Raw genomic sequence first — 12,245 nt, forward strand, 5'->3', positions numbered from 1 at the left:
TGTTTACACAGTCACGTCATGGGGACCGATTTCGGTATGGGGACCAAAAATCAGGTCCCCATAAAGAAAATGGTATTAAATTAACCCAGAAGCTGTTCTGAAGGTGCCCGTGTGGTTTTTAGCATTGGCCCACAACCCATGGTTTTCAATGGCTGTGTGTGTGTGTGGCATGCCCACAAGCTCCCCCAGTAGTTTGTGGTTGGTACTGCACACACTCGCTCTCCACACACACTTTTCCATAAATGGTTGGGTGCCGCCCACTTCCTGGTCCCCATAAGGAATGATTATAGAAGAAGAAAAAAGGATAATTGAAGGTGTGTGACAATTTAAAGTAAAGAATTTGTGTGACACAAGGTAAGTGCATTTGTGTGACAAATTAGAATTACCTGAATAAGTGTTCAACTGTCATTCAACTGAGAGGAAAGTTATAGTTAGTGCAGCTAGTTTGCTGCAGCAGGGGAGTGCATAATCTTGAGAGGTGTGTATGCTTTTGGCCTTCTCCTGTATGTTGATAGACTGTTAAAAAAACAAACACATGAGGGCCAAAAATAGATACTTCTCAAGATTATGCACTCCAACTTTACAACAGTTTAAAACTAGATTTCATAGCCAGTTTAAGACAAGTGCACAAAGAGGTTCAATGTAATATATCGAATAATATATGCACTCGGTGTGTTGAATGTGTGTTGTGGGGACGCCGTCAAGGCCCAGACTACATTGATGACAAACCGAAAAAAAAAATCCCTGTGAAGTTTAAAATTCTGCTCAAGTACTGCACTTGCACTAAACTTCTAAATGTAGTATGTTAAACACCTTAGGGTGCAAGTACATTGTCAGCACAACAAACATTTTCCCACATAACAAACGTTTAAAAGACATTTCACCAGTGTGTGCCCCCAATCTACTGCGAACAAGTACACAAAGATTGTAAATGTAATATATGTAGAAATGTAGTGATCGTGCAATACTTGGAGCATAATTTAAACTCCACAGGAATATTTTTTCCTTGTTTATAAACAGTGTATTTTGGACATTTACGGGGTCCCCACAACACACCTTCCACCAGAGTCTGGGTACACACTCTTTGTGAAATATTGGAGAATCAGTTTCATCCACAGGTTTCACACACAGGGTCAGGTCAAACTCTTGTCGAAGGTGTGTTGTGGGGACGCCGTCAAGGCCCAGACTACATTGATGATAAACCAAGAAAAAAATCCCTGTTGGGTTTAAAATTCTGCTCAAGTACTGCACTTGCACTAAACTTCTAAATATAGTATGTTAAACACCTTAGGGTGCAAGTACATTGTCAGCACAACAAACATTTTCCCACATAACAAACGTTTAGAAGACATTTCACCAGTGTGTGCCCCCAATCTACTGCGAACAAGTACACAAAGATTGTAAATGTAATATATGTAGAAATTTAGTGATCGTGCAATACTTGGAGCATAATTTAAACTTCACAGGAATATTTTTTCCTTGTTTATAAACAGGGTATTTTGGACATTTACGGGGTCCCCACAACACACCTTCCACCAGAGTCTGGGTACACACTCTTTGTGAAAAATTGGAGAATCAGTTTCATCCACAGGTTTCACACACAGGGTCAGGTCAAACTCTTGTCGAAGGTGTGTTGTGGGGACGCCGTCAAGGCCCAGACTACATTGATGATAAACCAAGAAAAAAATCCCTGTTGGGTTTAAAATTCTGCTCAAGTACTGCACTTGCACTAAACTTCTAAATGTAGTATGTTAAACACCTTAGGATGCAAGTACATTGTCAGCACAACAAACGTTTTCCCACATAACAAACGTTTACAAGACATTTCACCAGTGTGTGCCCCCAATCTACTGCGTACAAGTACACAAAGATTGTAAATGTAATATATGTAGAAATGTAGTGATCGTGCAATACTTGTAGCGTAATTTAAACTTCACAGGAATATTTTTTCCTTGTTAATAAACAGTGTATTTTGGACATTTACGGGGTCCCCACAAAACACCTTCCACCAGAGTCTGGGTACACACTCTTTGTGAAAAATTGGAGAATCAGTTTCATCCATAGGTTTCACACACAGGGTCAGATCAAACTCTTGTCAAAGGTGTGTTGTGGGGACGCCGTCAAGGCCCAGACTACATTGATGATAAACCAAGAAAAAAATCCCTGTTGGGTTTAAAATTCTGCTCAAGTACTGCACTTGCACTAAACTTCTAAATGTAGTATGTTAAACACCTTAGGGTGCAAGTACATTGTCAGCACAACAAACATTTTCCCACATAACAAACGTTTAGAAGACATTTCACCAGTGTGTGCCCCCAATCTACTGCGTACAAGTACACAAAGATTGTAAATGTAATATATGTAGAAATGTAGTGATCGTGCAATACTTGTAGCGTAATTTAAACTTCACAGGAATATTTTTTCCTTGTTAATAAACAGGGTATTTTGGACATTTACGGGGTCCCCACAACACACCTTCCACCAGAGTCTGGGTACACACTCTTTGTGAAAAATTGGAGAATCAGTTTCATCCACAGGTTTCACACACAGGGTCGGGTCAAACTCTTGTCGAAGGTGTGTTGTGGGGACGCCGTCAAGGCCCAGACTACATTGATGATAAACCAAGAAAAAAATCCCTGTTGGGTTTAAAATTCTGCTCAAGTACTGCACTTGCACTAAACTTCTAAATATAGTATGTTAAACACCTTAGGGTGCAAGTACATTGTCAGCACAACAAACATTTTCCCACATAACAAACGTTTAGAAGACATTTCACCAGTGTGTGCCCCCAATCTACTGCGAACAAGTACACAAAGATTGTAAATGTAATATATGTAGAAATTTAGTGATCGTGCAATACTTGTAGCATAATTTAAACTTCACAGGAATATTTTTTCCTTGTTTATAAACAGTGTATTTTGGACATTTACGGGGTCCCCACAACACACCTTCCACCAGAGTCTGGGTACACACTCTTTGTGAAAAATTGGAGAATCAGTTTCATCCACAGGTTTCACACACAGGGTCAGGTCAAACTCTTGTCGAAGGTGTGTTGTGGGGACGCCGTCAAGGCCCAGACTACATTGATGATAAACCAAGAAAAAAATCCCTGTTGGGTTTAAAATTCTGCTCAAGTACTGCACTTGCACTAAACTTCTAAATGTAGTATGTTAAACACCTTAGGGTGCAAGTACATTGTCAGCACAACAAACATTTTCCCACATAACAAACGTTTAGAAGACATTTCACCAGTGTGTGCCCCCAATCTACTGTGTACAAGTACACAAAGATTGTAAATGTAATATATGTAGAAATGTAGTGATCGTGCAATACTTGTAGCATAATTTAAACTTCACAGGAATATTTTTTCCTTGTTAATAAACAGGGTATTTTGGACATTTACGGGGTCCCCACAACACACCTTCCACCAGAGTCTGGGTACACACTCTTTGTGAAAAATTGGAGAATCAGTTTCATCCACAGGTTTCACACACAGGGTCGGGTCAAACTCTTGTCAAAGGTGTGTTGTGGGGACGCCGTCAAGGCCCAGACTACATTGATGATAAACCAAGAAAAAAATCCCTGTTGGGTTTAAAATTCTGCTCAAGTACTGCACTTGCACTAAACTTCTAAATGTAGTATGTTAAACACCTTAGTATGCAAGTACATTGTCAGCACAACAAACGTTTTCCCACATAACAAACGTTTACAAGACATTTCACCAGTGTGTGCCCCCAATCTACTGTGTACAAGTACACAAAGATTGTAAATGTAATATATGTAGAAATGTAGTGATCGTGCAATACTTGTAGCATAATTTAAACTTCACAGGAATATTTTTTCCTTGTTAATAAACAGGGTATTTTGGACATTTACGGGGTCCCCACAACACACCTTCCACCAGAGTCTGGGTACACACTCTTTGTGAAAAATTGGAGAATCAGTTTCATCCACAGGTTTCACACACAGGGTCGGGTCAAACTCTTGTCAAAGGTGTGTTGTGGGGACGCCGTCAAGGCCCAGACTACATTGATGATAAACCAAGAAAAAAATCCCTGTTGGGTTTAAAATTCTGCTCAAGTACTGCACTTGCACTAAACTTCTAAATGTAGTATGTTAAACACCTTAGGATGCAAGTACATTGTCAGCACAACAAACGTTTTCCCACATAACAAACGTTTACAAGACATTTCACCAGTGTGTGCCCCCAATCTACTGCGTACAAGTACACAAAGATTGTAAATGTAATATATGTAGAAATGTAGTGATCGTGCAATACTTGTAGCGTAATTTAAACTTCACAGGAATATTTTTTCCTTGTTAATAAACAGTGTATTTTGGACATTTACGGGGTCCCCACAAAACACCTTCCACCAGAGTCTGGGTACACACTCTTTGTGAAAAATTGGAGAATCAGTTTCATCCATAGGTTTCACACACAGGGTCAGATCAAACTCTTGTCAAAGGTGTGTTGTGGGGACGCCGTCAAGGCCCAGACTACATTGATGATAAACCAAGAAAAAAATCCCTGTTGGGTTTAAAATTCTGCTCAAGTACTGCACTTGCACTAAACTTCTAAATGTAGTATGTTAAACACCTTAGGGTGCAAGTACATTGTCAGCACAACAAACATTTTCCCACATAACAAACGTTTAGAAGACATTTCACCAGTGTGTGCCCCCAATCTACTGCGTACAAGTACACAAAGATTGTAAATGTAATATATGTAGAAATGTAGTGATCGTGCAATACTTGTAGCATAATTTAAACTTCACAGGAATATTTTTTCCTTGTTAATAAACAGGGTATTTTGGACATTTACGGGGTCCCCACAACACACCTTCCACCAGAGTCTGGGTACACACTCTTTGTGAAAAATTGGAGAATCAGTTTCATCCACAGGTTTCACACACAGGGTCGGGTCAAACTCTTGTCGAAGGTGTGTTGTGGGGACGCCGTCAAGGCCCAGACTACATTGATGATAAACCAAGAAAAAAATCCCTGTTGGGTTTAAAATTCTGCTCAAGTACTGCACTTGCACTAAACTTCTAAATGTAGTATGTTAAACACCTTAGGATGCAAGTACATTGTCAGCACAACAAACATTTTCCCACATAACAAACGTTTAGAAGACATTTCACCAGTGTGTGCCCCCAATCTACTGCGAACAAGTACACAAAGATTGTAAATGTAATATATGTAGAAATGTAGTGATCGTGCAATACTTGTAGCATAATTTAAACTTCACAGGAATATTTTTTCCTTGTTTATAAACAGTGTATTTTGGACATTTACGGGGTCCCCACAACACACCTTCCACCAGAGTCTGGGTACACACTCTTTGTGAAAAATTGGAGAATCAGTTTCATCCATAGGTTTCACACACAGGGTCAGATCAAACTCTTGTCAAAGGTGTGTTGTGGGGACGCCGTCAAGGCCCAGACTACATTGATGATAAACCAAGAAAAAAATCCCTGTTGGGTTTAAAATTCTGCTCAAGTACTGCACTTGCACTAAACTTCTAAATGTAGTATGTTAAACACTTTAGGGTGCAAGTACATTGTCAGAACAACAAACATTTTCCCACACAACAAACGTTTAGAAGACATTTCACCAGTGTGTGCCCCCAATTTACTGCGAACAAGTACACAAAGATTGTAAATGTAATATATGTAGAAATGTAGTGATCGCGCAACACTTGTAGCATAATTTAAACTTCACAGGAATATTTTTTCCTTGTTAATAAATAGGGTATTTTGGACATTTACGGGGTCCCCACAACACACCTTCAACCAGAGTCTGGGTACACACTCTGTGAAAATATTGGAGAATCAGTTTTATCCACAGGTTTCACACACAGACTATATGACCTGTGACCAGTACATCCTACATCTGAAGTTGCTGGAGCAAAACACTTACACTGCTGACATCAGAGCACAAATGAATGCATAGTTGTTGCATTATTGTCCATTAAACGTTTAAATCTGAAATCTGAAATGTGATAGTAATAGTTGCTTTCTTGATCTCTTGATCAGAAACCTTTTTAACATATGTGACATTCTGAACATGTCATTGGTAATATATTTGTTGCAAAGTCCCTTCAAATCACATTGGTAATATACTTGTTGCAAAGTCCCCACTAATCACATTGGACTTGGTGTGAAGTATGCAAATATTATGTTAATGAGGTCCCCATTAACCGTGTTTTCTCGATTTTTCTTATGTCCCCACATAGCACGAGAAAATTCATTACATCAACAATTTAGATATTTGAAGTCGTGTATAAGCTTATAAAAATGTGGTTAGAGTACCTGATTTTTTTCATCCTTGTAGCACCTTTAGAAAGGGTGGTACTCACAAGTGACGATAAAAAATATGGTCCTCAAAAAACATGGAAACGAGAATGTGTGTGTGTGTGTGTGTCTATATCTATATTTTTTCCTGCACCTACTTGTGCAAAAGTGACACGAATGACATCCGTGTGTCCCTGAAGTGTCGCGAGGCGCTGACCACCAGGCAGAAGCTGATCGCTCAGGACTACAAAGTGAGCTACTCACTGGCCAAAGCCTGCAAGTCAGACCTGAGGAAGTACCGTTGCAGTATGGACAGCGGCATGCCTCGAGCCAGAGAGGCGCGCCTGTCCTACCTGCTGCTCTGCCTTGAGTCAGCCGTGCATCGAGGTAGGCCCGCCTGTCTGCCGCACTCGTATCCTCACGTGACCCCTGAAGATGTGCTATCATCTGTACCGGCGTTTTACTCCAATGCCAGCCAATGGCAGGGCACATATAGACAAACAACCATTCACACTCACATTCATACCTATGGGCAATTTAGAGTCACCGATTAATTAGCTTTTCATAAAGTGCTGGTATAACTTTCTGGCTAAAGTGAGGGCGTGATGGTATTTTGTAGAGAGGTACAACAACTTTAATCATATACTGTCAAGGAAATAATGATTAGGCCACCCTTGTTTCTTCAGTTTATTGATCCATTGTAATGCCTGGTACAACTAAACGTACATTTGTTTGGACAAATGATGACAACAAATATAGCTCATAAGAGTTTAATTTAAGAGCTGATATCTAGCAACTTCCATGTTTTTCTTGATAATAACTAAAATTGCTAACATGAATAGCTATAGCATTGTACTGCCAAAAAATTGAACTGTTGTAAGCTATTTTTTTTTATCAGGCATTAAAATGAACTTGAAACTGAAGAAACTAGGGTGGCCTAATCATTTTTCCATGACTGTACTTAAAGCCAGCACTCTCAACAGCTGAATATTGTCGTAATCTCGTGGCTATAAAAACTCCAGTACCACGTGTTACTGCTTTGGCCCGGTCAGAGTTGTTTGCTAGAGGTTGTTTATATGCCGACGTTATCGGTGTTTGCACTAAGCTGCTTTTTTTTTTTTGTAGATGTAACGTTCACTGCCGGATGATACCGCTTTCAAGATTCAAGAGAGTTTTATTGTCATGTGCATGGTAAAACAGCAGTTATACCATGCAATGAAAATCTTATTCTGTTCATTCTCCCAAGGAAAAGAAAGAAAAACACAAGAAAGAATAAGAACATAAGAAACATAAACACATATACATAAATACCAAGAAATTAAGCAACAACAACAGAAGAGACATTAATTCAAGTAAATAATACAAATAAATAAATAAATAAATAAAGTGCTATGAGTGTGTGTTGCGTGTGGCGTGTCTGAGTGCTTCATTGAGAAGCCTGATGGCCTGTGGGTAAAAGCTGTTTGCCAGCCTTGTGGTCCTGGACTTCAAACTCCTGTAGCGTCTGCCTGATGGTAGGAGTGTGAATAATGAGTGTTGTGGATGTGTGCTGTCCTTGATGAGGTTGTGTGTTCTGCGTAGGACTCTAGATGTATAAATGTCTTGCAGTGAGGGGAGGGCTGCCCCAACAATGTTCTGTGAGGTCTTGATCACCCGCTGGAGTGCCTTCCTATCACGTGTTGTACAGTTACCGTACCAAACAGTGATGGAGGCGGTAAGGACACTTTCGATGGTGCATCTGTAGAAGCAACTCAGGATTGTGGTGGACATGCCAAATTTCCTCAGTCTTCTCAGGAAGTACAGTCTCCTTTGGGACTTCTTCAGAATTTGTTGGGTGTTGTGAGACCAGGTGAGGTCCTCGCTGATGTGTGTGCCAAGGAACTTGAAGGTTTTCACCCTCTCCACCTCAGTCTCACCAATAAACAGGGGTCTATGTGGCTCCTTTTCCCTTGTTCTTGGGTCGATGATCATCTCTTTAGTCTTATCTGTATTGAGAAGGAGATTGTTATCACGACACCAAGCTATGAGGTCCGCCACCTCTCTTCTGTATGATGTTTCAACACCACCAGTGATCAGTCCGATGACTGTAGTGTCATCCGCAAATTTAATGATGCTGGTGTTGTTCAGGGAGGCCACGCAATCGTAGGTGAAGAGCGTGTAGAGGAGTGGACTCAGCACACACCCCTGTGGGGTCCCAGTGCTCACAATTCTTGAGCTGGATGTGCGGTTGTGGACTCTGACTGACTGGGGTCTGCCTGTGAGAAAGTTAAACACCCAGTTACAGAGGGAGGGAGACAGGCCAAGTGTGAGGAGCTTATTTGTGAGTTTGTGGGGGCTGACTGTATTAAAAGCGGAGCTATAGTCTATAAATAGCATTCTGACGTATGTGTCCTGGCCCTGTAGGTGAGAAAGGGCTGTGTGGATGGCAGTGTTGACTGCATCATCCGTGGACCGGTTCTGGCGATATGCAAACTGTAGAGGGTCCACAGTTGCCGCCGGGATGCTCTTTTTGATGTGGGTCATGACTATTCTTTCAAAGCACTTCATAACAATAGGAGTGAGTGCTATAGGGCGATAGTCATTCAAGCAGGTCACGTTGCTCTTCTTGGGTACGGGCACTATGGTGGTGGACTTAAAGCAGGTCGGTACAGATGCTTGTGCAAGCGACAGGTTAAATATGTCAGCAAGCACATCAGCTAGCTCTGATGAGCAAACCCGAAGTGCACGTCCTGAGATGTTGTCTGGGCCTGCTGCTTTTCGTGGGTTTGTTTTGTTTAGAACCCTGCGCACATCAGCTGATGTCACCATGAGAGGTGCGTCCTGTGTGCTCCCCAGGTTCAGCCACCCTCTCTGCTCATCAGAAGTTTGGGTGTCAAAGCGGGCATAGAACTCGTTCAGCTCATCTGGAAGTGTGGTTTGGCTGGACGTGGCTACGCTACTCTGCTGTCGATAGTCTGTGATGTGCTGGAGCCCCGCCCACATGCGCCGAGGGTCTGAGGTGGAATAGTAGCCCTCCAGCTTCTGTCTGTACTGTCTTTTGGCCTCCCGTATGGACCTCCTCAGGTCATATCTGGCCTTTTTGTAGTCATCAGCGGTGCCCATGACAAATGCAGTCGAACGAGCACGTAGCTTAGCCCTTACATCACAGTTCATCCACTGTTTTTGGTTAGGGTATTTTCTGTAATACTTGGTGGTGGTAACAGTCTCTATACATGTGCTAATGTAGCCAGTAACAGCAGAAGCATATTCATCCAAATCAACAGTACAATCTTCCCTCCCCGCTGCAGTTTTAAACACATCCCAGTTTGTGCAGCCAAAGCAGTCCTGAAGTACTTGATCAGTTTCTTCATTCCATACTTTAACTGCTGTACTTACAGGGGGAGCTTTTTTGAGAAGTTGTCTGTACGTTGGATAAAGGAATATAGAGATGTGGTCAGCCTTTCCAAAGTGGGGTCTTGGAACAGCCTTCAAAGCACCTTTCATGTTGCAGTAGACTTGGTCCAGGATGTTATTTTCCCTTGTGGGAAAGCTCACATACTGGTAATATTTGGGGAGGACAGTCCTGAGGTTACAGTGGTTGAAATCGCCAGATATAATGAATACAGCGTCTGGGTGTTTGGTCTCGTGTTTATCGATGATGTCATGCAGGAGGCCTAGTGCATTAGCAGTGTTAGCTCGTGGTGGGATGTAAACAGCAGTTAAATACACAGCGCTAAACTCACGAGGTAAATAAAAAGGTCTGCATTTCACCATCAGCAGCTCAATGTCCTGCGAGCAGTGCTTTTCCATCGTCTGTACGTCTGTGCACCACCGTTTGTTTACGTAAACACAGACGCCGCCACCTCTGTGTTTACCAGACGCTAAAGTCCGATCTCCCCGGTAAGCAGCAAATGATTCCAACTGGATCGCCGAGTCCGGTATATCCTCCGTCAGCCAGGTTTCTGTGAAGGTGAGGACACAGCATTCCCTGATCTCACGTTGAGCTGTAATCCTTGCTCGTAGTTCGTCCATCTTGTTTTCAAGAGAGCGGACGTTGGCTAGCAGCAAGCTTGGTAGCGGTGGCCTAGTCGCTCTAGCTTTTAGCCTAGCATGCAGGCCGGCTCGCTTGCCTCGTTTACGCCTCGGATGCTTTGCTCGCCGGGTATTCAGCTCACCGGGGCCGCAGGCTGCTGCGTTCTCCCGGCGCAGAAGAAAGGCAAAGTCTGAGAGGCTAAATGAAAGTTCATGGTGAACCCTGCCGATGTTCAAAAGTGTCTCCCTGTTGTAATGTACTGCGTGAGTGTGTTGAATGTCCAAAATGAACAATAAGATAGCAAAAAATAGAAAAAAAAAGTTCAGTACGCTACCACAGTGGTCCCCAACCTTTTTTGACCCACGGACCGGCTTGTGTTCCCACAAATCTCCCGCGGACCGAGGTGGGGGGGGGTTCGAACATTATAGCGATCTAATTTATCTTATTTATTATGTATTGTGTAAAACTATGACATGAATAACATTAAATTAAAAGCACAAAATGAATGCCGACCTAGCATCCACCAGTTCAAGTTCCAGCCAAGTTTTTCCAGAAAGATTATTACATGGCTGTTTGACGTGTGTGGTACAAGGCAGTGTGCTAGCATGAATTAACTTGAGACATATGTGCACATTAGCACTCAATAAGTCATCAAAACTTACCTTTATGCATTCCCACATAGTATCAGCATTTGGGACCAAATATGATGTGAAAGAAAAATCAGTAAAAACAGTTGAAGTCTATCTGTGCGGCATATGAGAAAAAAGTTAGCACACACATAATGGACATGCGTCAAGTGAGACAGATGTAACAGAGAATCCGGCCACTTTTCAAAATAAAACATAAAAAAAAAAATTAAATAATGGAAATTATTTTTTCTTTTTGTGCGGCCCGGTACAAAATGACCCACGGCCCGGTACGGGGCCGCGGCCGGGGGTTGGAGACCACTGCGCTAACATGTTAGACGTGTTTCCTGCAGCATACATGATATCGTTATAGATATCATCGTTATCGTGAGCCTTGCTCCCAATACTTGATGAGGCCCAGCCTCACCCAGGCTGTACCTCCAGTGGCCCCCGGGTAACCTGAGTTTGAGACCCCTGCTTTACAGGGTTCTGTAAGGTAATGGAAAATGATTGTCCACCAGTAGGGGGTGCCAAATAAATTGCCCATTCATTTTCAATGGGAAAATCGTCACCGAAAATATGAAATTATAGTAAATGTGTGATTTTGTTTGAAAAGGACAAAGTGTCCTGAATGAGCTGAACATTTTGACATTGGATTGATTTGAATTGGTTGTGAAATGTGGGAGGAGTTCGCAGACAACGAGGTGGAAGAAGTAGCAGTAGAGGGATAAATAGATGAAAAACGGTATGCAATTTTACTCAGTGTTAACACAATTAAAGCATACTAATTTGTATGTATAAATTGACAATGCATAAAGCCAGGTAAAGGTTCTGGCCCATTAAAGGTATGCTTGGATGAGCAGAATTCCCACAGAACATCCTCAATCTTGCATAAGCAGTGTTCACTTCCTGTCGCTGTCTCAATACTTTTGTCCTTTACAGGCAGACATGAACCTGTGGTCTGTCCTCCATCAGCAACTCATTGATCAGCAGTTGGTGCGTGTTTCAGGTCGCGTGGTCAGTGGCGAGTGCCAGGGTGAGATGATGGACTACAGGAGGATGCTGATGGAGGACTTCTCTCTGAGCCCAGAGATCGTCCTCCACTGTCGCAGCGAGATTGAGGGTCACTGCTCTGGTCTGCACCGCAAAGGTCGCACGCTGCACTGCCTGATGAGGGTGGGCCGAGGTGACATGGGTGCCATAGACACCAACTGTCAGAGGGCGGTCAGTGTCGTCATCTTGCTTCCCTCATAAATCTTTCTACACACACACACATACATTGTCTTTTCTTTTATTTTTAACGCTGTAGTGATT

The 12,245-nt window shown here is 42.3% G+C and overlaps 1 protein-coding gene across 4 annotated transcripts in view; it reads left to right on the plus strand.

The window, feature by feature from the left end:
* glg1a (golgi glycoprotein 1a) overlaps positions 1-12,245 on the plus strand; it is a 53,040-nt gene that overhangs the window by 12,804 nt on the left and 27,991 nt on the right. For all 4 annotated transcript variants that reach the window (XM_054777750.1, XM_054777751.1, XM_054777752.1 and 1 more), the window contains exons 7-8: positions 6,494-6,680; positions 11,941-12,155. In XM_054777750.1, the coding sequence (XP_054633725.1) occupies positions 6,494-6,680; positions 11,941-12,155 (402 nt within the window). The remainder of the gene's footprint in view (positions 1-6,493; positions 6,681-11,940; positions 12,156-12,245) is intronic.

This window comes from Dunckerocampus dactyliophorus, chromosome 5 (genome assembly GCF_027744805.1).
Source record: "Dunckerocampus dactyliophorus isolate RoL2022-P2 chromosome 5, RoL_Ddac_1.1, whole genome shotgun sequence".
In the NCBI taxonomy this organism is placed as follows: domain Eukaryota; kingdom Metazoa; phylum Chordata; class Actinopteri; order Syngnathiformes; family Syngnathidae; genus Dunckerocampus; species Dunckerocampus dactyliophorus.